This window comes from Artemia sp. Qi Xiang Cuo, chromosome 7 (assembly GCF_049724085.1).
Source record: "Artemia sp. Qi Xiang Cuo chromosome 7, ASM4972408v1, whole genome shotgun sequence".
NCBI classification, from domain to species: domain Eukaryota; kingdom Metazoa; phylum Arthropoda; class Branchiopoda; order Anostraca; family Artemiidae; genus Artemia; species Artemia sp. Qi Xiang Cuo.
The window spans coordinates 55,559,214-55,586,391 of NC_142800.1; the positions used below are offsets into that span (position 1 = coordinate 55,559,214).

General features: G+C 34.1%; 1 protein-coding gene across 2 annotated transcripts in view; it reads right to left on the reverse strand.

Moving 5' to 3' along the window:
• The window catches only part of LOC148950460 (beta-galactosidase-1-like protein 2), a 71,004-nt gene that overhangs the window by 35,104 nt on the left and 8,722 nt on the right, over positions 1-27,178 (reverse strand). The window contains exons 2-6 of one of the 2 annotated variants that reach the window (XM_089092414.1): positions 18,186-18,399; positions 11,927-12,112; positions 8,447-8,588; positions 4,347-4,497; positions 2,141-2,293 (exon numbers count right to left, since the gene is read on the reverse strand). In XM_089092414.1, the coding sequence (XP_088948540.1) occupies positions 2,141-2,293; positions 4,347-4,497; positions 8,447-8,588; positions 11,927-12,112; positions 18,186-18,399 (846 nt within the window). Of the gene's footprint in view, positions 1-2,140; positions 2,294-4,346; positions 4,498-8,446; positions 8,589-11,926; positions 12,113-18,185; positions 18,458-27,178 lie in introns of those variants that run through there. The other variant, XM_089092412.1, reaches the window with a different exon arrangement.

The window sequence follows — 27,178 nt, forward strand, 5'->3', positions numbered from 1 at the left end:
TAGAGAATGATATAAAATTTGAAGGATGGAAAAAGGAAATACAGGTTTCATTCTATGAAGACAACCTAAGTTATGGGCAAGTTTCAAACTCAAATAATCAGAATGCTTACGGAAAGATAAAAGCTCATCAAGAATAATCCCAAGGTAACGAAATGAATTTACTCTTTTTATCCTACTTTGATTTACAATTAACTCTTCTATGGTAATTTTATCTACTGCCCGCTGTGACCGCCCAAAAATCATGAATTCAGTTTTAGAAAAGTACAAAATCTTTCTTCTTTTACTTTTTTTTTTTTTGTTAATACAATTCACACATAACCGTTGCATTATACAGTTCATATTGCATGCCATCACCGGCAGCTGATTCGGGAGCTAGGACTAATACTGGTAGCGGGATTATCCCATTTTCTATTGATCACGCAGATGAAAATAGCTTCCTCTTTCCTTGCATTTAAAAACTTCTCGGCATTATACGAACAAAAGTTTTAATTTGTAGTTTGAAATTTGTTTGGTAAAGCATATAAGCGATTTTAACTGAAAAATTCTGGTCCTGTATCCTAATATACCGCAAATTATATTATCGACAATTTTTCCAACAATACAAACAACTATTTCAAACATTATTACTGAAATCATTGAATCAATTCATAAGATGAACAGATTTACTCAACAAGTACCTTCTAGAAATTTAACAAATTGAAAGAATGAATGCTGCAAGTATATAGCCATTAGCGTGATTTTGGTGAGAGGAAATTACTTAGCATGATGATACTTATTAAGGACCTTTTGATTATTCAGAACATATTTAAGAATTTTTATCTACAAGAAATGACCAAAACCGGTTTAGCTATCTGTGTTCGGAGACACTTAGCTTAGGATCAGTGGAAAAACTATGTTGTAGATATACTTTAATTCAATATTTAATATACAGAGCTGGTATTTTGGTTAGGTATTTAATATAATGCATTCTGGGCGTCCTACTTTCCATAAATTTCTGCTTTAGTTCCCATAATTGTGTTAATAAAGTATTATATTTAAAAAGTATCCTTATTAAACTAAAAGCTAAAAATAAATATTATTAGTGTGCTTTTGGGAAAGAGAGAGGCTGACAACATTTTTACACTCTGATTAATAATTGAGAAGTTCCTGAGCTGTCAGCAAGGCCATATCCCCCCCCCTGTAATTTTTGTTCGACTTCGGATAAGCCAAAAATGTGTATAAACAAATTTTCATGCATTCTGTGAAGATTTTTGTGCCCCTCTCTCCGAACAAAAATCCTAGGTTCAAAAGATCGAAAACTCTTAGATATATTCCCATCCATAGACGTTATATTAGATATGAGCCTTAAAGTAACTAGCGCTAAGTATGAAAGTATTATAACTAGAGTCAAGGTAGAAAGCAGAATATTAGTAGATGTGATGTGCAATTAGGAATAAAGGAGGATCATGTTTGATCCCTGTTAATTTAGACTTTCAATTTTGACAGCAACTAGACGATCCTCCTTTTCGCCCAGCATAAATGATTTCCCCAGCAGAAGGAGTGTGTTGTAAGAAACATAGCCTAGGTTGCTAACTAAAGACTGCTAGCTATTCAATGAACTGCAAATAATTAAAACTAAAAGATGCTGCTGAATAGTCTTTAGATTGATGTATTATTGTATCACATACTAATCTAGGTAAATGTCACATTTGTAAAGAATGAATGATTTAATTTATGAGCTAAAGACAGAGAAGAAATCATGACTGAGCGTTGGGGCAACAACGAGTATACTACGTTGTGGAATAAAGAATATCAAAAATGCACAGTATGGAAAAGGACCTTAGCATGTAAATTTAATCATGTTTTTGGAATCACAAAGTATTATTTGGCTTGGTCCTCTTTTTCACTTTGCTATATTTAGTGTAATGCCCCCTGAAAAAAAAATCAAATTGTTGTGATTTTATTATGATCATTAACATATTTTTTACTTTTTATATTTTTTTTTAGAAGCGAACTGGGGGCTCTTTATGTTGAGTTTAACTTAACTTTAACTTGAGTTTATGTTTATGTCTCAGTTTACCATTGATTTGGTTGTCAAAACTCAATATGCATGACCATAATTTTTCGGTGGCATTTTCATTGAATACATAAATATAAATACCTTGCGGATCATGGGTGTTATGCCAAGGCTCACCCCAGTGATCAAACCAGCCTGTCCAAAATTCCATAGCCAAGTTAGGAACACCAGGTTGAAGTTCTTGCAGTTTGGCAAATTCCTCAGCGGCCCCATACTTAAAATTGGCTGACTGAATTGCTGCAAAAATAGCAATAATATGCAACAGTTATTTGAAATAGAAGGGCATTCCTTCAGCATAAGTTATTTGGTAATAAGAGGAATTACCCCCTGACTTCAAGAATTGTTGATGTTGATACTATCTTTATCCCAAAAACAGGTAGTTTATCAACATGTTTTTGATAATTTATAAACTCGTAACCAGAATATTTCACAGAAAATCTTTTTCTGGTATTAACATGTAACAAGTTCTAATGATCGAGTGACACTAGATTTAGGATACACCTTGGTTTATGAATGGCAGCTATTGTGATAAATTTTGTCATCATAAATGTACTGCAGACGACAACAAAATTTGAAAAGAAAAAAAATTAGGTTTGAAAACTAATTTGTTCACAACTATTCCTGACTAATACTATGTCTATATTTACAACTATATTCATCTTATAAAAAAGATAAACTGTGGTTTTAAAGAAGCTTCAAACTTCTATTTTCAAAAAAATAAATTAATCTTAACTCTAATTGTTCAATCAGAAAATGTAAACTTGGAAATTGTATAAATAAAAACTCTAGAAATCGCGACAGGGACACTACTAGCTCGGTGGTCGTGGTTGTGTGCTTAGTGGTCAGCTCAGTGGTCGTGTCTACTTTCAACCTTTCCCACAGTAAAGGTTGAGAATAGCAGCTCTCCAGAAAAAGATACGCTAGGAGGAAAATAGAGACATTTTAGATTGCTTACATGAGCTCTTTTTCATGGTGTGATCGCGCTTTTGACGATTCATCCAAAGCCCCTCCCCCTACCCTCCTACTGAACTCATATAGCTTTAGGCAATGCAAAAAGTAGCATAAAAAACAATGGAATTCTTACTTTATAACATGCAGGTTACATACATTAATGAGATTAGCAGGTTTCTTTCTATTATTATTAACATTTTGAACTCATTTTTGCTCAATATTCAGCACAATCACTTACTAAACTGGATATATTCAAGTCCGACATATATATATATATATATATATATATATATATATATATATATATATATATATATATATATATATATATATATATATATACATATATACATACATATATACATATATATATATATATATATATATATATATATATATATATATATATATATATATATATATATATATATATATATATATATAGCCTAAGGCAATATAGAGGGGGGAGCTTTTGACAAACTATCAAAAACGCAAACAAAACAATGAAAAAGAACATAAAATTAGAACTCTAAAAAAGTCTCTCTTTGTTCTAACATATCTCTTTCTGAAGACTTTTACCTTTAACTATCCACAACATGGACTATAATGTAGCCCAGGCAGAGACCAATCAATTTTCTACAATCCCTCAAAGCCACAAGAGTCCTAAATTTAAAATTTGATACCCCGTATCGACAAAAAAATCTTCAACCAACAATTTCATCTGTTGATCTTTTGATTCCTATTGACAACTGGACTTTCTACCTAGACCCAAAAAGAGCATTTCAACAGAACACAGCATCATTCTATTTAATACTCTCAACCTAGTAATACATTGGTGTGTAGTGGAGACTGTTGAAATTTTTGCTCAATACTGCCTAATAAATGCCAATGGGTAGAACAAAGAAAAGCCACAAGAATTTAAAATCCACAAGTGACTTTTCTGTGTTTATTATATTGTATGAGTCAATGCAGTTAGTTTGAAAATGCCCAATCGATTTTAGACACCGTCAAAGACATTCAAGAAGAGGTAAATAATTATATAAGCCAAAATAATTAATAAATAATATATATATATATATATATATATATATATATATATATATATATATATATATATATATATATATATATATTATATATATATATATATATATATATATATATATATATATATATATATATATATATTTAAATAAATTGAATTCATATTTTAATACATAGGTTTATATCATATAATTCGTCATTTAAAATTAATTTTTAAGCATAAATTAAGAAAATAGTTTTTCTAGATTTTGTTAAATTTCTTCTCAGCCACTAGATTAATACCACTATAACATACCTCCTTCTATAGATCCTATATCACCTCTCATTGTAGGAGTGTCAGAGGTAAATAAAGTTTCAGTGACTCCGAGTTCAATCATTTTGTCGCGCAGGTGTTCCATATAAGCGCGGTCAACATCCTCCTGATAATGTCCATATTCGTTCTCAACCTAGAAAGAAAGAGACCCAAATCATCATCATAAGTGACATTGTCAACAGCGTCTTTATTTTCTCTATATGGTGCGCAAATGTTTTTGTATAATGTATCCCCAGCCCCTCCTTACCTAGAGAATTTAATTGCTATAGTTACGAGAAAACTAATTTATTTAAAAGAAATCGGAACACAAGAACTTTAAGCGGATTGATCCTAAATCGGAGCTTAATCATTATTTTCATTTCGATCGAAACATAATTTGCAGCGTTTCCTAGTCAACTTATCACCAAAAACTCTCAACCATGTCACTCGACAAGACAACTTCACATAATTCCCCATTATGAAATTCCCCGCCCAAGGTTGGATTGATTCTCTGCTTGGCAATATGGAGCCCAGCGTTTGATTTTCGCTGCCACAAGGTTGAGCGACAGTCTTGCCACCTATTACTGTAAAAACGAAAAAAAAAAAAATGTTGACAAAAACATTCTGAACATCTTTATCCTTATGTTTTATTCTTATTTAATTAACATTAAATGAAAATTGCAATACTTTTTTCAGACGTTTTCAGACAAACTATGTTGGGGTATGAAACCCGGAAGTAATTTGTGAAACACGTGAGTTACATGCCTTGTTCTGCTTCAAGATACTCATGTTGCGATTTTTGGTCTCGTGTTCACCAACTCGAAATCAACTAAAAATTTAGCTATAATTATAACCGGTGAGGGTGTGTGTGGGCTGGGGTTACATAGGCAGAGAGTTACATAGGGCAATGATATGAAGCAGAGTTACCGAAATCCTTACCGAAATACGATCGGTAAATTATCGTTACCGAAATCCTGCCACCGAAATGAAATGTTTTTATTTCAATTTATTTTCAAAGATACTTTTTTATTCTCAAAATACTTATCTCGTGTTCACCTTTTACCATCTGTTTTTTTTAACTCAATTCTGTCACATGAATTTGGTAATTGGGTCAATCGGCGACTCGAGTTTCCTAGATTGCTCGTTCGCCGTTACATCATCTGATAAATAATATATTCGCCTTCGTTCTTTTCCTATTCCATAAACATTTGTGCAATCAAACGGTCAAAAAAAAAAAAAAAAAAAAAAAAAGGAACAAACAAACATCAGTCAGCCTTTCAAGATAACAAAGTATCACATTAAGAAACTATGCTTTATACGAAATATCTTTAATGAGACTGGTGTCAAATTCTCAGACAGTGTACGGCCTTGGAAATTGAAAGATTACTTTGAAAAAGTTAGATACTAAATTCATAGCAAATAAAATTAATAAAAATCCCTAACATTGACCCTCTTTTGATCTTTATAACTTTAAAAAAAAAAACTACAAGAAAGATTTTTTTACGCCAAAAAAAATATTATTTTATCTTTCGTTTAAAAACAAATTAACGCAAAAGGTGTGCTAGTTTTGGTAGCAACTAATTACGCTTACGTTTCAGACTCCTAAAACATAAACCATTGCTTTCAACTTTAAATTACATCAGTTTAATCATTCCACGTGAGTTAATGAAAAAAAAAACAAAAACTTAAAACTTGCCTTTGGAACCCAGAACCCTCTCTCCAAAACTTGAGATCTATGCCTCATTGCATAAATATATAAATTAACATTGGAAATTTTAAAACAAAATCTAATAACGATAAATCAACAATAATTTTCAAACAATTTATGCATGTTTTTCCTGTTGTGAAGACTTCGATCCAAAATGGATAAATTCAGTTTAAATTAATTATTTTCAATAGATTGTTCTACCAAGTCTAGACATCGACGTGAACGGTAAGAAAAAAAGACATGCTACCAAATAGAAACGAATACCTAACAATAGAATAGTGAAATTCCAAAATACAAATATACATCGGTTTAAATATACATCTGTCGAATTATTCCCATTGACCAAATCGGCTTCAGAAAATTTATGTTAAACGTTAATTCTCCACTTGAGAATATAACAGCTTGAAAGCCTTAATGAATTGTTTCACCGTTTTGTTGCAATTTCGCATAAATTACAAAAGTTAGGAAAAAAGTAGCACACTTTATCTTCATCCGTAAATTCAATCTAAAATTTTATAGGAGTTTCACCATGTATGCAGACAAGGAAGGGCGCAAAAAAAAAAAAAAAAAAAAAAAAAAAAAAAAAAAAAACACTGAGCGATTTTTTTTTCTGGACCAAAACTGGACTGATGTGATTTATCGTCAAAGTTCCAGGTGCACTTTGCTGCTGCGCTGCCTATTCAAAGAAAGTTAATTTTAAAACAACACAGGAATTCCGTAGCCACTTATAAACTGTCAGATATCCCCCAAAAATGGCAGCTGAGATCTTGGTATCACCTCTCTCTTGCATCACTTTTGGCTCATCACTCACCAGTTGCCTTCTGTTTAGGGCTTTCACTATCCCCAAATTTTCGGGGATTTCCCCGTAAATCTTTGTCTCCCCGAAAAAAAAATGCTTGGGTCTAGAGGTTCCTAAGCACTTGGGCCTAGAGGCACCAAATGTTTAAATTTGGCATGTATAGTTACTAACGAAGGAATTTATTTGTGAGGGATGGGGTCAAAATTAAAAGAAAAAGAGCAAAAGCTGCGTTAGAAAGAACGCATAGAATGTCAAAGTGATTGGGGATAATGGTCAGCTCAGAACCCCCCTTGCGCAAGTTTATCACTAGAAAAGGGAGATTTATCCCATAGAGCTAAAGATTTTCCTCACTAGCTATTGATTCGGGCACCCATTTGGCTAAGCATAGAACAGAACAGGAAAAATATAATTTAAAACAAAACATCCAATTTATTCAAACTGAAATACCTGTTTGTCACATAAGACGTGTTAGAAAAACTGTTCTTGCATTAGACAAAGATAACTTTAGGCTTTTATCATTGAAAATCTGAATACCCAATCTACACTACTAGATTATATTGTCTCGGTTTGGAGTCAGATTGACATTTGTAATCTAATCATGTACAGTTTACCCGATCGGTTTGCCCAATCGAAATTGATGTCCCGTCCTTACTGGAGTTTACCTGCACAATGAACATTCAATTTTTTTTTGTAACAGGAGTTTGATTTCCTTAGCATCATTTGATTTCCTTTCATTCTATTAAAAAAAAAAAAAATTCCCATTCCGAAGAATCTAAATTTTTCACCGTAGTTGGACAACCCATATCACCAATCCTACTCGGCATTAGAACTACCGGTTCAAGCGTTCGAGCAAAAGATCCAGTGATGTCGATACGGAACGGGGGAAAACGGGGACCCGTGTCTCAATAGGATTATTTCTTCCCCCTTAGTTTTTGCAAAATATCCTTTTTTCGAATATTGTCATTGAAAAATACGAAAAAAACCTAGATATTGAAAAATACGTTTTGACACCTCTCCATAAAGTTTTGTGAATTGTTGCTGCTGAGAAAATATAATAACAATACTAACAATGAAAAGCCGAAATCCAACAATCAAATTGTCAATAAATATCCCAATTTTCAATTAAGTCGTCAACTTCAGTCGAGATTGCTTTTTCTTCCTTAAAGTTTTTTTTAGTTGAGGAAGGCTCCCGGACGTGGAGCCGAATTATTCGGATTTTTCTATTAATTAATGTTTTGCTGTTGTTGTTTTTTTTATATCGTTTTTGTTCCACTGCTGTATTTAAATTAAACCCGTTTTTCTCTCTTAATTTTGTGTAAATTGAAAAGCAGTGTGGTCTATAAATTTTTTTGCACATAATTATTTACTATATTATCTTCTAATTTGTTAATTAATTATTAACTAATAATTGATTTAAAATGAGTTTATAATTGTAAAATATAAAAAAAATCAAAAAAGTTCATAAATGAATAAATTCCTTTAACATAATTAATGATAAGCGACCAATAAATATAGTATGAACAATAATAAAAAGAATTATAAGCAGTAAATACAAATAAGCAAACAATAAACTCGAAAAATAACAAAAGACATCACCTGCCACGCTATAATAGATCCATTTTTAGTAAATTGTAAATCAGTAAGTAGTGGTAAAAGCATGCCAAAAAACTTGTCAACCCTTTCTAGGTATCCAGGGTAGGAGGTACGAACTCTCATAGACGAATCTCTTTGCAACCAACTAAAAAATGATAGTATTAGAAAATTTATTTATGATTGAACAAATTTAAGGTGATAAAATGAATGGCGCATCAGAAAAAGGGTTTAAAATATAGTAACTACTATAGTAACGAATATAGTAACTATAGTACTAAAGTCTGCTCGGTATGTAGTGACGAAATTGATATAACAACTCAAAACACAGGAACTCTACTGTTTTTTAGGAAGGCAAGAGTGGTTTCCTACTACAAACTTGCAGACAAAATTGTTTGGAAAAAAAAAAAAATCCAAACTCTATTTACTTGAGTAAGCTTGAACTTGAAAAAAAGTAATTTTACTTAATTTAGATGCTGTAATTCAAAAATGAGTTTCTATTATAGAAAGGGAATATAATTCAATTTTACTCGTTTTATTTACATTTAATTTCTAAGCTTTGTAGCAAAACACATTAAAGTGTTCATTTCAATATAAAAACATATTTATAGATTAATTTTTTCCTTTAAAAATACCTTCCTCAGTTTGAGATTCACATCTGTTAGGTATTTTGTACATAATATTATCCAATTAAGTACTGTCTTAGAAAATATAGCCGTAAATATGGATTAAAAAAAAAAACTAAATTGTATATCTCATAAAGGACTAATTTTAAATAAAATTGTTTTACACAATTCAAATTACTAAAGTCTGCTCAACGTATAGTGACAGAATTGATACTACAATTCAAAAACTCAATTATTATTTTGTTTGTGTGTCAAGGAAAACACATCTTCCCAATCTTGTTGACAACAAAGACTACTAAAACCTCATCGCAGCAAGGAGCCACCTGGAAAAAATACAGCCTATAGCCATGCCATAATTTTAGCAGCATTTAACTCAAGAGTCTCCACTCTTGGAGGAAAAATCTTGACAACAGGCAGGATTGAACCATAGTGAACAGTTTCCAGGCGACACTGCAAAACAATCTACTCTTTCCAACTACAACTGCTGTTAAAAACTTGTTGCAGTATTGCTAACTCAGAACAGATTTCAAGTCATTATTCTAAGGATGATAATAATTTAGTTTTATTATTAGTAGTCACTTTTGTTTTCCTCAATCGGAGAACGCATATAACGATCAGGATACGTCATATTCATTCCTAATCATTGATAGGCGATATAGACCCTATTTTGTACAAGAACTAGTTGTATACAAAATTTGTTGCTGGCAAGGAAGAAAGCGGTATTCACTAAGACGGGTTCTTTGGTACCCAGATTAGTACTATTTGGGATCAAAAATCGGTGTGGCAGTTTGTTAATTCCGGGGCCCAAAAACATCTATAGTCGGGATAGTAGCTTGCTAATTACGGTATCCTAGGAAGTCCAATAAGTCGGATTTCAGTTCGGACGATATTTGAATGTGTTCCGATAGATGAAGCGGATTTTTTTTTGTTTTGTTTTTGCTCTGTTAGAGCAGCCACGGATACTCTATACCACACACAACATTTTATGCTCTTGGAGGTGGGGGATAGAGGCATTGAACAAAGGAATTTTTCCCCTGTTTTCTCCCATCTATCTTATCAACTTATGTTTTACTAGAAAACCTATTTTTTAGGTATTTACTTCATCGGTACCTATCTGATGTGTAGACATGTCATCTACATTACTTTAATAATTTTCCCAAGTGCCGAAATTAGCAGCTGGAATACCAATTTTACATTCCTTTAAGTTTCTTAAGTTTCTTGGGCACCAAAATTAGCCGGTTGCTGCCCTGGCTTGAGATACATAGAGAGCCGACCCGGGTAGCAAAGTACCGACTTTAGTGTTACCAGAAGGAAGCAGACCACCTTAATATCAACAGAGATAATCAATTAACGTATCTGATGGTGCAGCGAATCAGTGAAGTTCTTTGTGTTTGTTTTATTTTTCATGAAAACAGACAGAATAGCTTATTTGGACTAAACCAAATAAATCAAACTCTTCAAACGCGGAAGGATCTACTTCCATTTGCCAATAAAACAATTGCCATTGAGATGCCCCAATAAGACTAGAATCCCCCACTCTTCCATTAAACTTCCATGTTATGGTAATATTCGGCTCCGGCTTTGTTTCGAAAGTATGGAAGGCACTCATTTTGTCTCCGCCAGGAGGAAGGTACCTTGAATACTTTTTTGGTAAGTTTTTCTTGTACATCATTGATGCTAATCCGAAAGTTTTTTTGGACAATCCCAGGTCATTTGATTTATTGTTCTCAAACTATTTACTAAAGAACTCATCTTCAATTTGTAAAATCTCGTCACTAGAATTACTTCGATCGTAATCAAATTTATACTCCTGTATTTCAAAAGAAGGTAATTCTTTAAAAAACAAGCACTGAAAGCACATGCTCTAATTGCCAAATATACAGCAAAGGGGTATGTAACAGAATGAATCAAAGTTGTTACAGCACTCAAGAGGCAGAAATGAGGTAATATGCTTCAGTTCATGTAATGGGTTATGATAAACCAATTCTAGCTTAGTGGACAAACAAAAGCTCAGGCTCCAGGCCAGAATGCACTTTACTACGTCAGACGACGCACAATGCCTTACTATGGCAGCTCAGGGGTGACTGAGAAATGGCCATGCAGTTTCCGCTGTTTTCTAACTTGTTTTTGAACTGTTTTGTCCCTAGAAATATAAAAATCAAATTTAGATGAAAATGTATTTGTTTCTCTGTCCTTATAACCTTGCATATATTATTCTTTCAATCAGTCACTTCTTTGCTTGCTCTTAGATATGCAGTTTATGTCAAAGAATCTTGGATGGAGAGATCTTGCCAATATGTTACCACACCCTGCAGAAACATTATTATTACAGCCTGAAACTTTTGTTTGCAATGCTAAATTTTTCGGGGGAGAGGGGGCAACTTTTTAAAGAGATATAACTATTTTACATTTACTTTTTAGTCTAATTATGCCCTCTATATATGCAACTGCTATTCCACATTGCAGAGGAAAGCTTCGAATGAATTGGGATGGTAAAAAAGCTTGTGCAGCTGTGTTGGCCTCGTGCGGCTTGATACTGCAGTGAGTTGTTGGTAGTAATAGTAGTAGTATTATGAAAAATGGGATGTAGTATAAATCTTAAAACACATTCAAATGTTGTTTCTACTGTTCAAATATTTATTTAACTAAATGATTATTATCTAATCTTAAGCTGTATAATTGATACTAAAATCGTTTATACTTAAACCTTAAAAACTATATAAATCATAGCTACAAACTACAAACTCAGAAAACTTTCATTGTGTGCGTTTCAATAAAAGCTCAGGGATACCCAGTTTTTTTTCTCTGAAATGGGACCAAGCTTCTAGCCTTATAAGTTTAACATATCCTTTGTACCTACCTCGGAAGTCCCCCGTAGTCCCATTCTGAGCAAATGTACGGCCCAGGTCTAACAATCACAAACAGGTCTTCTTCTTGAGCCATCTTAACAAACCTTACGATATCCAGGAATGGTGACATTTCACTCTGTCCATCTCCAAAGTCAAACAAGTCTTTTGTCTTTTCATGCAAATTCCATGGAACATATCTGCGAAAGGCAAAAACTTTTTGATTAATTCCAAAACAGAATTTTTAGTGTCATGGGTGTCATTGCGGAAGTTTTAGTGCAATAATAATTAAACAGGTGTCAATAATAGTTGTACTAACTTAGCTCTAATGTTAGCAAAATTAATTCAATTCATATGTTAACTATGCGAATAATAGCTCATCAGTTGCGCGATAGCTATGACCACCAAACGTAGAACACTATTGCATGGTGTCTGTAGTCAGGCAGGCACTCTTTACTTCGGGAGTGGAAAAGGGGGGGAGAGGGAACTCGTTAAAAAGACAAGGTTATTCCGTATTTTGTGTAAACTACTAACGTTGATTAATTTTGGTTGGTCAAATTCTTGTGCTGGTCACTTTCCTCAGTGTTCATTATAACTAGTCAAAAAATAATTAGCATACATAACCGCTTCTCGGACAATAATTTTTTTAATATCCAAAAAGACAAATACAGCAAGTATTACAAAACAGTATTCACTATAATGAAAAATTTCACTTTTGACACTTTATAAAATAAAACCACTGTTTAATTTACTACTACTACTACAAACAACTCACCGCAGCACCAAGCCGCCTTAGGCCAACACAGCTACGCACGCTACTCCTCCACCCCAATCTCTTCAAAGCCTCCCTTTTTACACCCGCCCACGAAGTTCCCATTTCCTTTATATCTTTCTTTATGACGTCCTTCAAACCCAGACAGGGACGACCTGCTTTCCGTTTAGCCCTAGACGGTTGGCCGAAAAGAGCAATATTTGGCAATCTGCCATCCTTCATCCGGACAACGTGCCCTAGCCACCTTAGCTTTGCTTTCATTAGAGCCCTAGAGAGCGATATCGAACCCAACTTTTCGAACAGCTTATTGTATGAAATACAGCCGGTCGGCCGGGTACCCAAAACAATCTTTAAACAGATTCTCTGGATCATATGTAGCAAATCCTTATCTACTTTTCAGAGCGCCCATGCTTCAGAGCCATATTTGACCACTGTCACCATTGTAGCTTCTAATATTCTAATCTTGGTTTGCAGACTTATCTTCCTATTCTTCCAGACTTTTTTTTTACTGTGAAAAAACACCCTGAACCTTGGCTATTCTACTTATAACATCATCACTGCTCCTACCGTCTTTACTAATAATACTACCACGGTACGTTAAGCTGCCCACCTGTTCAATCTTTTCATTACCCGACGTCACCTTTTCATCTTCACTTATTCCTAGCCTTAGTGACTTAGTCTTCCAAACAATAATTTTCAAACCAATTCTAGCACCCTGAACTCGCAAAATCTCTAAAACCTCATTCATTTTGCTCCCACATTCATCTAGGATGCTTAAATCATCAGCATAATCCAAGTCCAAGAGATTTTTTCCTCCCCATTTGATTCCGTGGTTTCCCATTGCCTTTCCTGTGCTCCTTAATACAAAGTCCATCAAAATAATCCATATAAAGGGGGATAGAACACAACCCTGCTTAACTCCTGATTTAATACAAAACCAGCTGCTAACCTCATTTCCTGCCTTAACTGCAGCAGTGTTATTCTCGTCCACAGCACTAATCACTTTAATGTATTTGTCTGGTATACCATACAAGGATAAAACCTTTACTAAAGCTCTCCTATCAACAGAATTGAACGCTTGCTCATAATCTATAAGACTGAGGACCAAAGGTGTTGGAAAACTCAGGCACTTCTCAATTATTAGCCTAAGAGTGAAAATTTGGTCGACACGTCCTCTACCTTTTCTAAAACCGCACTGTTCTTCTCTTAAAACTTTGTCTACGGTATCTCTCAGACTAAAAAATTTCATATTACTAAGTAATTTACTACCTACAGAGACCAGACTAATGCCACGATAATTGCCACACTTACTTTTATCACCTTTCTTATAAAGTATCTTAATTAAGGGTTTCCTCAAATCGTTAGGTACTTCCCCTTTTTCAAAAATCATATTCATAATCTTCAGTAACTTATTTCTAACCTCAGAGCCACCATATTTAAGAAACTCATTTACCCCCTATCAACACCTGGAGCCTTATTATTTTTTAATCCTTTTAGTACTGTTGTTAATTCCTCCTCACAAAATAATTCTTACCTCACATCCAAGGTGTCACAAACTTTTCCATTTTCCTCTATATCTTTTCCTGTAACTCTATCTCGGTTAAGCAAATTCTCAAAATGTTCGGCCCATCTCTCTTTAGTTTTTTCCTTATCGCTAATTGCGACCCCATTCCAACAATTTTATCCATGGCCTCCACTTCACACCTCCTTAGTTCATATTTTAATGCTTTCTCCACTATCTTTACATTCCTTTTGCTTTCATATGATATATCACTCAAATAATTCTTGTAAAAGTCCTTTCTCCTTTCTATTAAACATAAAGCTTTTACACTAATATTCTTAGCTGCAGTCCTAGCTTTCTTCCCTAATACACCTTCAGCAACTTCACAAATTATTTTTCTAAAATTATTACAACCCTCTTCCATATTGTCAAATTTTAAACTCTCATATTTAGCATTCCACTGTTCCTGGAAAGTTTATATCGAATTTTTATCCTAGAGTCTACAACATCAAGATTTCCCGAGAGGTAGTTACCCTTCCTATATTTCAGCTTTAACTTAACCCTTGACACTACTAGATGGTGATCTTTACTTTTAACATCAATAACGTTTCTCCGATATACCCTAGTCTCTTGTATTGATCCTACTAGTCTTCGGTATAATATAACAAAATCAATAAGGTTTGTTGTCTTACTATCACGTGAATACCATGTTAACTTAAGAGCCATTTTATGACCAAACACCGTATAGGTTTTATCTAGATTGTTATACCTACAAAATTGACAAAGTCTGTATCCATTACTGTTTTCTTTTCCTACTCCAAATTTACCTAGGTTAAGATACCATCTATCCCTATTTCTACCAACCTGGGCGTTAAAATTTCCTAGTAATAACATCATATTTCTACCTGGGGCCCTGTCTATTTGCTCCTGTAACTGTAAGTAAAATTCATCTGAGTCACTAGTATCTCCGTCAGTCGGTTCTACAGGGGCGTATACTAATATAACTGATACCTTGAACTTTCTAGTCATAAAATGAACAATGAGTATTGTATTATTAATACCTTCCCAACCTAAACAAGAGTTAGCAGCTTCCTTATTCATCATGAACTCTACTCCCTATCTATGTACACCATCCTTCCTGCCTGAGTAGACAAATTCTATATCACCTAATTTCATGCTTCCTACCCCTGGGATATGAGTTTCTGAAACTCCTAAAAAATCCAGTTCGAATCGTCTGAATTCGTCAGTCAAAATTTCGATACGATAGTCATTTTTTAATGTCAAAACATTCCAAGTTCCAATTTTCATGTTCTTTGAATCATTGAAATTATTTTCGCCTCAGGAAAAGCAATAATCCCAGATACCAGTGCAGGACGGGGATCACGTATCTTCTCAAGTCTACACCGAAGTGCTTAAGCCGGCTTAGAAGCGGACAGCAAGAAGTCCCTGGGACCTCCATGAATGGAGGCTTTGTGCAACCCTGGGCCCATCTTGGTCACAGCATGGTATTCAGAACTTGGCAATGCTCCTCTATCAACAAGAGTTGAAATTCTGCACAGACAATTTCAAGTCTATTGCTTATAACTCATTATACATTCACGACTACGAATATTATGCCACTACGGGGAGGCAGCCCATAATAGATAAATTAGCTAGGAAGAGGTTTTTCAGTCCGAAGACGCCCCTCAAAACATACCAAGCCCAGAAGAATTGTCCATTAGTCAGAATGCTCCAAGCCAGGATCCCCCCCCCAGAGGATTTAGTATTATCCCAAGATTCCTTTGTGAACCAAACAAAAGATATTACATAATAATAATTTAAATTTTGAGAGTAATATTTGATATGACAACTTTACCCAGGATAACAAAATTAAGACTGGCATTTCAATCTCTTTAGAAAAAACTCGAAAGAGTAACAGCCCTTCTTTCAGACTAAGTTTACCATTGCTTGATACTCGATGCGAGGCCACAAATAACTGACACTCAACGGAATCGTGTCAGCAGACATTAACGCATCAATACTTTCAATTCATTTTGTCTGAAACTTTTTCAGCCATTATGGAAAATGCTGTCACATCATTTACTAATACCACCATAGAACTAACTTTGGCCATAGTACGAATCGATCAAACTTGTGTCCGGAATGCTTTCACCTCCGTTATGTGATTATTTACCCTATACTCGAGCATATATACGTATATTGGGATCTATATCATTTCATAAAGGCTCTATTAGAAATACCAAGGAAAAATAAAAGGATTTTCCAGTAAATTCAAAATATTAGGTTCTTATTCTGATAACTAGCAATTGGAAAGAAAGTCTTGATGTTAAAAAATATGTGCAAGCACGCCACATGTTGGCTGAGTTGATTGAAAAACATTCAGAGTCTTTTCAAAGACAGTTTCATAAAAGCGGGTCTAACCGAGACAGTCAAAATAGAATATTCTGCCAGTGTGAAGCTGAATCAATCAATCTCGCTACTCTAAAATACAGCCGTAAAGAATTACTGACATGGCTGAAACAACAAGTGAAAAAAAAGGGAAATTCTCAAGTTTATTGAAGAACTATAATTTTTGTGACAATTTATAGAAATTCCCTTTGAAATTGTTGAACCAAGGATATATTTTTGCATTTTTAAAAGTATTTTTTTTTCGATCACAATTTTTAGTCAAAATTAGAGCTTGGTAATTATAAGGGTATTTCTCCTGTCTATTTTTTGGTAGAATTCAAATTATAATAAAAAAAAAAAATTCATTCCAGACAATGAGAATGTAGATATTGCGTAGCCTATCTATGTTATTTCACTACTAAGGTCAAGTTTTGCTAAAGTTTGATGAATAAACAGTTGCAATCCACCCAATGTTTCGGACGATAAGTCACTCCCTAAAATGTTTCTTCTACAACAGCCTGGCTTCCTCTACTCAACTCTTAATATCTTCCATCTTAATATTAAAAGATGTACAATCAACAGTCTTAAAAAACTAGTACAAATTAACGAAAATAATAGCTGTTCTTTCAAATAAACCCAAAGCTCAACAACAGCAAAATGCACTAAGCTTGATAAAAAAGAAAAGGAAAATCAAAATAATAATGTTGCCATCTGTTTGAATAAAGTCTTTATATCAGACTTTTCCCATCATTAAATTAAAAAAAACAAACAAGTTTTTTCAACTGAAAGTAAGGAGCAACATTAAAACTTAAAACGCACAGAAACTATTACGTATATGAGGGGGTTCGCCCCCTAGTCAATACCTCGCTTTTTACGCTAAAGTTCGAATTTTGTTCGAATCACAAACCTCTGAATCACAAAGGCCGTTTAAATAGAATAGATAGATCTTTTGAAAGTACTAAAAGAAACTTTAGCGTAAAGAGCGAGGAATTGACTAGGGCGCGACCCCCCTTATATTCCTAACAATTTCTGTTCGTTTTAAGTTTTAATGTTGCTCCTTACTTTCAGTTGAAAAAACTTGTTTTTTTTTAATTTAGTTTCTGATCGTATTTTAAATAATGCTGGGAAATCCGGCGCCCCCTTTATAGAAATGTCCCTTCCCCCAAGAAAACATCCTCTATGGAAAGAACCCCCGCGTTCGTTACCACGAACTGTTTAATACTAGATTTTCTTCAGAATTATTACTAATTTTCGCCCGACACATGAAAAAGGTGATCAATTAACTAATTAAAGAAAAAATATATATACAATTTTTTGTATAAAATTCCTTAGTCTACCTAAATATACATTAAACAAAAATATATACAATCTCGACATTATTAAACCAGATAACATTAACCATGGGACAAGAAGGAGCTTCCTCTCAAACATTTAAGTAGATACTTCGCTGTACTGTACAATATTTGTGTACGCTCAGCTTCAATATCTATTCAAATTCTAGGAATAGCTGATTTATACGAAATTACAAGTCCCGTTCAAAAGGGAGATAAGGTATTAACAAAATTCACCTAGGTTGTCAGGAGTAGAAAGTTAATGCTACAAAAAAGCTTACGTTTCTACAGTAGTAAGACCAGCAGCTCTGACCTTCTTTAGCCTATCGCGCCAGTAGTCTGGATGGACCCTGAAGTAATGCACGGCACCGGAGAAGATTCGAAAACCTTTTTTATTGAGAAGAAATGCCCCATTGGTCCATTCCAAACCAGATTCTACACCTTCTTCGGTATAATATTGATAATTCGAAGGCAAATCTTGAGCCGCAACTGCAACTAAAAGTGCAAGCAAAGTTAAGACCTTATCAAGAGAAGCCATGCTTGAAACTGACAAAACGCAGATTTCTGTAAATATTTGACAGATAAGATAAGCTGTCACTTTTGACAAGGTCAAATGTATTGACTTTTATTGATAATAGGAAACATGAAATACTGAACATGGTTTTACCGCTCCTTTCAACAGATAGTTATTATATTTTTTAGAGAAATGTTTCTAATAAAAGTAAGTAGGGAAGTTGAAAATTAAAACAAAAAAAAGCATAGCAGCATATAGGTATAAAACTAAAACATGTGAACCAACTCATCATAATTCTTTATTTTTGTACAATTTCAAAAAAGCGGGTGTTTTAATGAGAAACCAAGACAAAATATAATTTCGTTTAGAGTATCTTTAGAAACATAAAGCTGTTTAGAACGTTTTTTTGTTTTTTTCAGTAAAAATATAAAGAATTTTAGAATGTTCTTATAAAATTTGACTTCGCTTAGTTCGAATTGGCTTATAGATTCTCATTTTTGGAACAGACAGAAAATGAAGGTGTCAGAGTGGTGTCAGGATTATAGAAAAACTTCAGTTATCCGAATCATAGCTTAAAAATTTCCGTGTGATATGCACAAATAAGAGGATTTATATTATCGCTTATTAGTTATTGATTTGGAATATTAAAGTACGCTTCCATAGATAGAAACCTATATTACTAACAATTAATTAAAATAAAACTTTCCAAAAAATAAGTTTTTCAAGGAAAAGTAAAGGCCGTTTTAAACTTAAGCTCAGCATATACAAATACCTTTTAAAATTCAAACTCAAAACGACCAGAAATTACTATTCAAGAATAAATGAAACACAAAACGAACAGAAATTAAATAAACAATCATAGCAAAAAACAAACAAAAAGTAATAATATAAATGAATAAATAGAGCTTAAAGCGAGCAATGCTTAGGTTGAATATGAAAGTCAAGCTTAAAACGAACAAATATACTTTGATATTGAAGTATAATTAAAACTTAAAACGAACAGACATTGAATAAACAATTAATGCAAACAAACATACAATAGATATTAATGTAAATTAATAAATAAATCTTAAAACGAGTAAAACTTAAATTGAATATGCAAATCAAGCTTGAAACGAAAAAAATCACTACAAACAAGAGTTTGGGTATGACCTCCTTCTCTCACTGTAAAGGTCTAAAACCTACTTCGTCATTGGCGCTTTACTGAAAACCAATTTTATGACAAATATTTTCTTTTTAACTTAATATTGAAAATAAACATTAAAATTATAGTAACATTTTGAACTGATGAGCTTTCAACAATTAATATCATTATACCTCAAATATTCAGTTTAATTTATTAGCCCTTTTTAAAGTTGTTAAAGACGAATATAGTTTCACTACAAACAAGTGTTTGGGTGCTGCCTCCTTTCCTAACTGTAAATAAAAACCAAAAGCCTACTGCGTCATTGGCGCTTAACTGAAAACGAATTATATTACAAATATTTCTATTCCAGTTCTTACAGCATTGAAAATAAAAGTACGATTACAGTGAGATAAAATCTTAAACTGATGGATCTTTCGACAATTAATATCATTATAACCTTCATCAAATATTCAATTTGATGTTGTTTATACTTTCCAAGACTGTTAAAGACGCATATAGTTTTCAGCAAAGCGCCAATGATGCAGTAGGTTTTAGACTTTTACAGTGATAGAAGGAGGTCATACCCAAACTCTTGTTTGTAGTGATTTTTGTTCGTTTCAAGCTTTATTTGCATATTCAATTTAAGTTTCACTCGTTTTAAGATTTATTTACTTATTTTCGTTAATATATATTGTATCTTTGTTTACATTGATTGTTTATTTAATTTCTGTTCGTTTTAAGTCTCATTTATGCTTCAATAGGAAAATATTGTTGTTTTTTTTAAGCTTGATTTTCATATTCAGTCTAAGCATTATTTGCTTTAAGATCTATTTATTCATTTTATATTATTACTTGTTGTATGTTTTGCTATGATTGTTTATTTAATTTCTGTTCGTTTTGGGTTTCATTTATTCTTTAATAGTAATTTCTGGTCGTTTTGAGTTTTAAATTTAACAGGTATTTGTATCAGCTGAGCTTAATTTTAAAATGGACTTTAAATTTCTTTGAAAAACATCTTTTTACGGAATTTTTTTTTTAATTAATTTTTGTTCGTTTTTTATTGAAAAAAATTTCAAGTTTTTAAAATTCCTTATTTCAAAATTAAACTTAAAAAAAAAAATCAAATATTCATCAAAGTATCAAAACTGGTATCCAAGTAACAAAATCACAGTGGAAAAATAGGTTTGTGGCTACCTCGGAGCTCCTATTATCGGATGTTTGAACTATTTAGGATAATAGTGCAATCAATTTTATCGTGGGAATCGTTGGGAAAAGGGCGCGGGAGAATCAATTGAGTTTCCATTCCTTTTGACTCTTTAGAATTGACGTAGAATGATCTGTTTTCCATCGTATGAATCCTCTCTGAAGTTCGTATAAGTAGAACTTCAAGAATAATTATTTAATTATCCAGAGTATAACTTACAACGCCTGTCTCTGGGCCCTGGGGGGTTGTGTCGATCCTGGAGTTTTAATATCTGATGTTTGAACTATTTTTAACAAAATAGTCACCTCAAATTTTTATCGGATGGGTTTATTCATTCGTCTGAAACGAAATAAGGTTTGGCGTGAATGTTTTTCATTGACTACTTTTTCAATATTTTCTGAACAGATTGTCATAGATCAATGCTCTACATTTTTCTTGATTCATTGATTTTAAATAACTTATTTTTTTCAAATGATTAATTAGTTATGAAATGAATTATATTACACATATTATGTTTTTACAACATGTGTCGACCCCGGAGTTTTTGTTATCTGACCCTTGATTTTTTTTTAACAAAATGGCTACCTCAAAATTTTTATCTGATGTATTTGGGGAAGAAAGGGCGTGGGGGAGGGGCTAGTTGCCCTTTGATCACTTTTGACTCTTAAAAACTGAACTAGAACTTCCAATTTACAATCAAATGAGCCCTATCTGAAATTTATACGAGAATTCCTTCCAAAACTGCTATATATGCCCCCCGGGTATAACGTATGATTAATTAGCACATAATATTATTATAACTAATGATTAATTAGTTATAAAACGAATTATATTACAAATATTATGTTTGTACAACATGTGTCGACCCCGGAGTTTTCGCTATCTGACCTTTGAACTTTTTTTTTTAACAAAATTGTTACCTCAAAATTTTTATCTGAGGTATTTTGTGGAAAAAGAGCGTGGGGGGGGGGGTTTAGCCCTTTGATCACTTTTGACTCTTAAAAGCTCGACTAGAACTTCAAATTTCCAATCAAATGAGCCCTTTCTGAAATTTATACGAGAATCCCTTCCTGTCCCTGGGGGGTTTTGTCAACACCGGAGTTTTGTTATTTAACCTATCAACTATTTTTAACAAAATCGTATTTTTAACCCTTGCTTATAAAGCACCTCTGGGGGGAAAATAATAAAAAAATATTGAAGCTATATAAGATTTATTCAGTCATTTATGTTTGCCTAAAGGATGGACGGACGGGGCTGGCTGTGCACAACCTTCCTGTTGGTGGCCTTGTTTTCACCAATCTTAGTGCACAACCAAAAAACAATAAAACATCGAAACCTGAAGAGCAAGCTGAAGAGCTTGCTACTACGCCTGATATTTACATGAGACTATCAAAAACATACCTTGCACTGAGAGGTAATGATAAGAGCAGAGCAAATGGCCCAGCATTAGCATTATCTAGCAGTATTAGCCCGATACAATAGCAACTTGTAGCTACCCCAGCTGAACTGGAAAAAAGCAAAAATGACCTGATGTACAGTATAACTAAAAAAGTTTCAGAAAAACTGGCTAGGTCAGACTCCCTTAAGATATCAACTGAGCTCATTGCTAGTCGAGTTGATGAGGCTCTCATGATTGAATTCAACCCCAAGTTTCAGAGAATCGAAAAGTCGCTAAAGAGACTGAGTAATGAACTTGAAAATTTAGAGGACAGACTGAACAGGCTTGAGAATAAGTTGGATAGTTATGAAAAAGAATCACTACTAGACAGCCTGGTTTTTCACGGTGTTGGGCAGAAAACTGGTGTTGACACTCGTTCTGCTGGGTTGCTAACTATTAATCAGAAGATGTCTTTGCCTGAAATTAGTACAATTGAGGTCGTGAACGTGTATAGACTTAGACTGAATAATGCTGCAACAGCTGATTCAACTCAGGCGGTTCCATCTGCTCCAAGGGTCGCTCCGATAATAGTGTAAGTTTTCGAGCAAAAGCGTTGCTTGTAAAGTGTTCAAGGCCAAATCCAAGTTGGCCTCTAGTGGTATTTTTGTTGTTGAGTCTCTGACCAAGCAGAGACGAGATATTCTGAATGCGGCGAAAGACAGATTCGGTCAGCGGAATGTTTGGTCTGATCGGGGTCAAATATTGGCAAAGCCTAGTGATGGGACTCCAATAAAAAAAATAAGGTACCTCGCTGACTGTATCTAGTTTTTTTTTTTCTGTCTGTTTGTTTTTGTTTTTTTATTTTCTCGTGGATTGTTTGTTTATTGTCCCTTTTCTTTTTTTTTATCTCTACCAATTCACTATTTTTTGGTTCATTTTTTCCTTCTCTCTGTTTTTTTTTTTTTGTTTTTTTTTTATTTATTTATTTATTTTTTTTTTCTCAAAAATATTGTTTGTTTCTATTTATTTTTGGGTGCACTTTTCGGTATTTTTTTTTCTTTTTATTACTTCGGTTGTGTCATTTTTCGATGTTAATATTTTTCTTCTGCATAGATACCATAGCTCTGCTGTGATGTCGTTAACCTTTGGTCTGGTGAGTTTGGTCGCGGGGCGGATCTACCATCTACCGTAAGAAAAATGATTAATTCTTTTAGTGACAAGGGTGATGTCAACTCTTTGGGGGAACGTTTTGTTGAGTTACAAAATAATCCTTGATATAGAAAGTATAATTAATAATTCAGTTGGAAGTAGAAATAGGAATTATAATGATCCTAAATCGGTTATTGAAAGTAAATATGTTTCGCAATTAAGTGGTTCTGCCTCTTCTAAACAAAATGGTATTTTCTCTGTGCTTCACCTAAACATTCAGGGACTTTGCTCCTCTTTTGATGAGCTGAAACGGATCGTCAGTGGTGGAACTCCGGATGTAATTGGATTATGTGAAACTTTCCTGGATTCAAAAAAGGATATGCTTTTAGATATCCAAAGATTTAGGATGGAGAGGATGAACCGGAAACAGATGGCGAAAGGTGGCCTTGCCATGTATATTGCCGATCATCTTGTACATAATTTCCGAAGTGATTTGAGTAGAAATGAGGAAGGAATCTTTGAATCCCTTTTTATTGAGATTAAGTCAGGTTGTAAGGATTTAGTTGTCGGTTTGGTTTACAGATCCCCTTGTGGATCTATTCCTTCGTTAATGAAAATTCTGGAAGAGGTTTTGGACTTAGTCCAAAAGCATCCTTGCGAACTAATCCTTATGGGGGATTTCAACCTCAACCTGCTGGATCAAAATTCTGCGTCGGCTGCAGATTTTTGACAATGATGCTTTGCGTGGGAACTTTACCCTCAGTTTTTATACAAACCCGAGTTACTGAGATGTAAGCATCACTTATTGATAATGTTTTTTCGTCACTAGATATCTTAGATAATTCGGTGATGGTTAGTGATATTTCTGATCATTTTCCTGCTATTTCACGATATAGGACTGCTAATCGATCGCAACGTAAAGCTTCGCCATCTAATCTCCCATTTTTCCGTTTTGGTGTCAGTGAGATCAGTCTACTTAAATCTCGTTTGACTGATCAGCCATGGGATAGTTTGGATTCTGAATCGGATTTTAACCGCTCTTTTGATTTCTTTTATGATTTAGTAAAATAAGGTATCCTAGAAGTTTGCCACCAAAATCCAACGCCTCATACCTCGAAAAGGATAGTACTGCTAAATCCATGGATGACCCTAGGTCTCCATGAAAGCTGGAAAAGAAAAAATTACCTGTTGAAGCTTTACAAGGCTTCGTCATCTGCTTGTCATCATCAGTGGTTCAAGGCATATAGGAGTATATTTAATTGTCTGTGTCGGAAGGCCAAGTCTCAGTATTATCACAGGAAATTTTCTGAGCGTGGAAAATATGTTGGGAAGACAAGGGAAATTATTTATTCTGTACTCAAACCTACTCCCCCTCCGCCTTCAGTTCCAACAACGCTGATAGTCGATGGTAAAATTGTCCAAGGAGAAGAAAATGTTCAGCTAGAGCTTACGTCTTATTTTGCTAATATATGAAAGACGATTGCTTCCTCAGTGAGCTCTACAACTCCTCGTTGCGATTTCAGAGCCTATCTTGGACCCCCATGTTTAAAGTCAATGGTCTTGAACCCTGTTTCTGAGTTTGAGGTAGCTCGGATCGTAAATACACTTAAAGGTTCATCGTCTTCAGGGCCAGACAGAATTCCTACAAGGGTTATCCGTGCCGTTCTTCCTGCTATTCTATCACCATTGACTAAGCTTATCAATCTGTCTTTCGTGAAAGGAATTTTCCCTGAATCACTCAAGCGAGCTAAGGTTATAGTGCTGTATAAAGGTGGGTCCCGGAGTGATCCTGCTAATTATAGGCCAATTTCTCTTCTATCTGTTTTCAGCAAAATTTTTGAGAAGGCTATCTTATCTAGGCTTCTTATTTTTCTGGATGTCAAAAATTTTTTCCATGATTTCCAGTTCGGATTCCAAGCGAATCACTCTACAGAGCATGCTTGTGCATCTCTCTTGAATTTCATTCATTCGGCAATAGATTTTGGTCTTATCCCAGCAGCTTTATTTTTGGATGTTCGTAAAGCTTTTGATTCTTTGACTCATCAGATTCTTCTTTGGAAATTGTCGCATATTGGTTATAAGATCAAATGTTTTCTCTTGGTTGGAATCATATTTTTCTAGTAGACTTATTTCAATTGATCCGCTTTTCCGGAGCCCTTCTGAAGTAGAATATGGCGTCCCCCAGGGATCTGTTCTTGGCCCCGTTTTATTTCTGATTTACATCAATGATCTGATTTCAGCAGTCAAGAACACCAGTCCTCTAGTATGCTGCAATCTGTGTCATCCGGATGTTCCTTCGTGTCCCAATGCTACTTCTAATGAAGATTGCCTCGTTGCTTTTCCTGACGACAGCACTTTTGGGACTCTAGGGAAGACGGAATGTGATGTCAGGTCTAATCTGGTGGCAATATTTGAGAGAGAAGTTTCATGGTTTGAGGCGAATTACTTGGCCTTGAATGTTGCCAAGTCACATTTTCTTATTTTTTCTCGAATTGGTGTATCTTTCCCTCAACTGACACAGCTTCAGGTGTCACAAGGCTCCTTGTGTAGACCAAAGAATCGGTTGGTTCGGTTTCTTGGTATCCTACTTGATGAGAACCTTTCGTTTAGACACCATATAGCCATGATTAGGGTTGAGGTCTCACGGAGTTTGGGTGTCATTCGAAAACTCAAACACACCTTTCCTGGATCTATTCTGAAGCTTCTTTTTTTCTGCCTGGTCCAGTCATATGTCTGTTATTGCCCCATAGTATGGATGTCTACTTTTCCTTCTACACTGCGGTCGCTTTCTGTCATGTATGATAAAACACGGCGTCTGGTTATGGACACCAACCGTTCTTTACCAAGACCGCTTCTAAATCTACAGTTTATCTACATTCTTTCTTGCGCTTCTTTTGTTTTACATCAGCTTCATGGCAATCTTCCAAAATCTATTCAAAAAACTCCTCAGTTTATTTCTGATTCAGCTCCATATAACCTTCGTTCGTTCCTCCTACTCCCACTTTGCGGTCAGATTTCAATCCTCTCGTCGCTTGTCATCAGGTTTGGAACTCCCTGCCTTCTTCAGTACAGCAATGCCACTCGTTTGGCACTTTCAAGAGGATTCTTAAGGACCATTTTGTTAAGAATCAAACAGAATATTTTTTTTTTTTTTTTTTTTTTTTTTTTTTTTTTTTTTTTTTTTGTGGAGTTGATGTCCCCTGAATGTTTAGTTATGTTTTATGGTGATCTTCTCTTCGCTATGACTCCCAGGCCTCAGGTATGGTCTCTTTTTAATTTTATATTGTTTGGCGATTGATTTCTTTTTTATGGTTGTTTGGATATATTGTATTTTCTTTTTTTTTCTCTCATTCCCCCTTGTATCCCTGGCCATGGAGCCTTTCGAGGGGGATTAGGAGTGTTGTGGTTGGATTGAATATATTGATTGGATTATTCAATGTAGGCCTATTTTAATGTTTTTCTATTGATTTAGTGTTTGATTTAAATGATATGTATTCCCCCTCTATTACAGGCCTAGGAGTCTTTGGGGGATTAGCACAATGTATTTTCTCGTATGATTAATTGATTATGAATAAATCTTATCTTATCTTATCTTATTGCCTTTATGACCTTTAGTTTCCTATTGTCTAAAACTTAGTAACATAAGCAAATTAGTTTAAACAACTAAATTTATTTATTAATTTACATTAATATCTATTGTATGTTTGTTTGCATCGATTGTTTATTTAATGATTGTTTGATTGTTTATATGCCCCCAGGGCATAACTTACAACGCCTACCCCCGGACCCTGGTGGGCTGTGTTGACACCGGAGTTTTTTGTTATCAGAACTTTGAACTATTTTAACAAAATGTCTATCTTAAAATTTTTATCTGATGCATTTAGGGCGTGGAGGAGGAGGGGC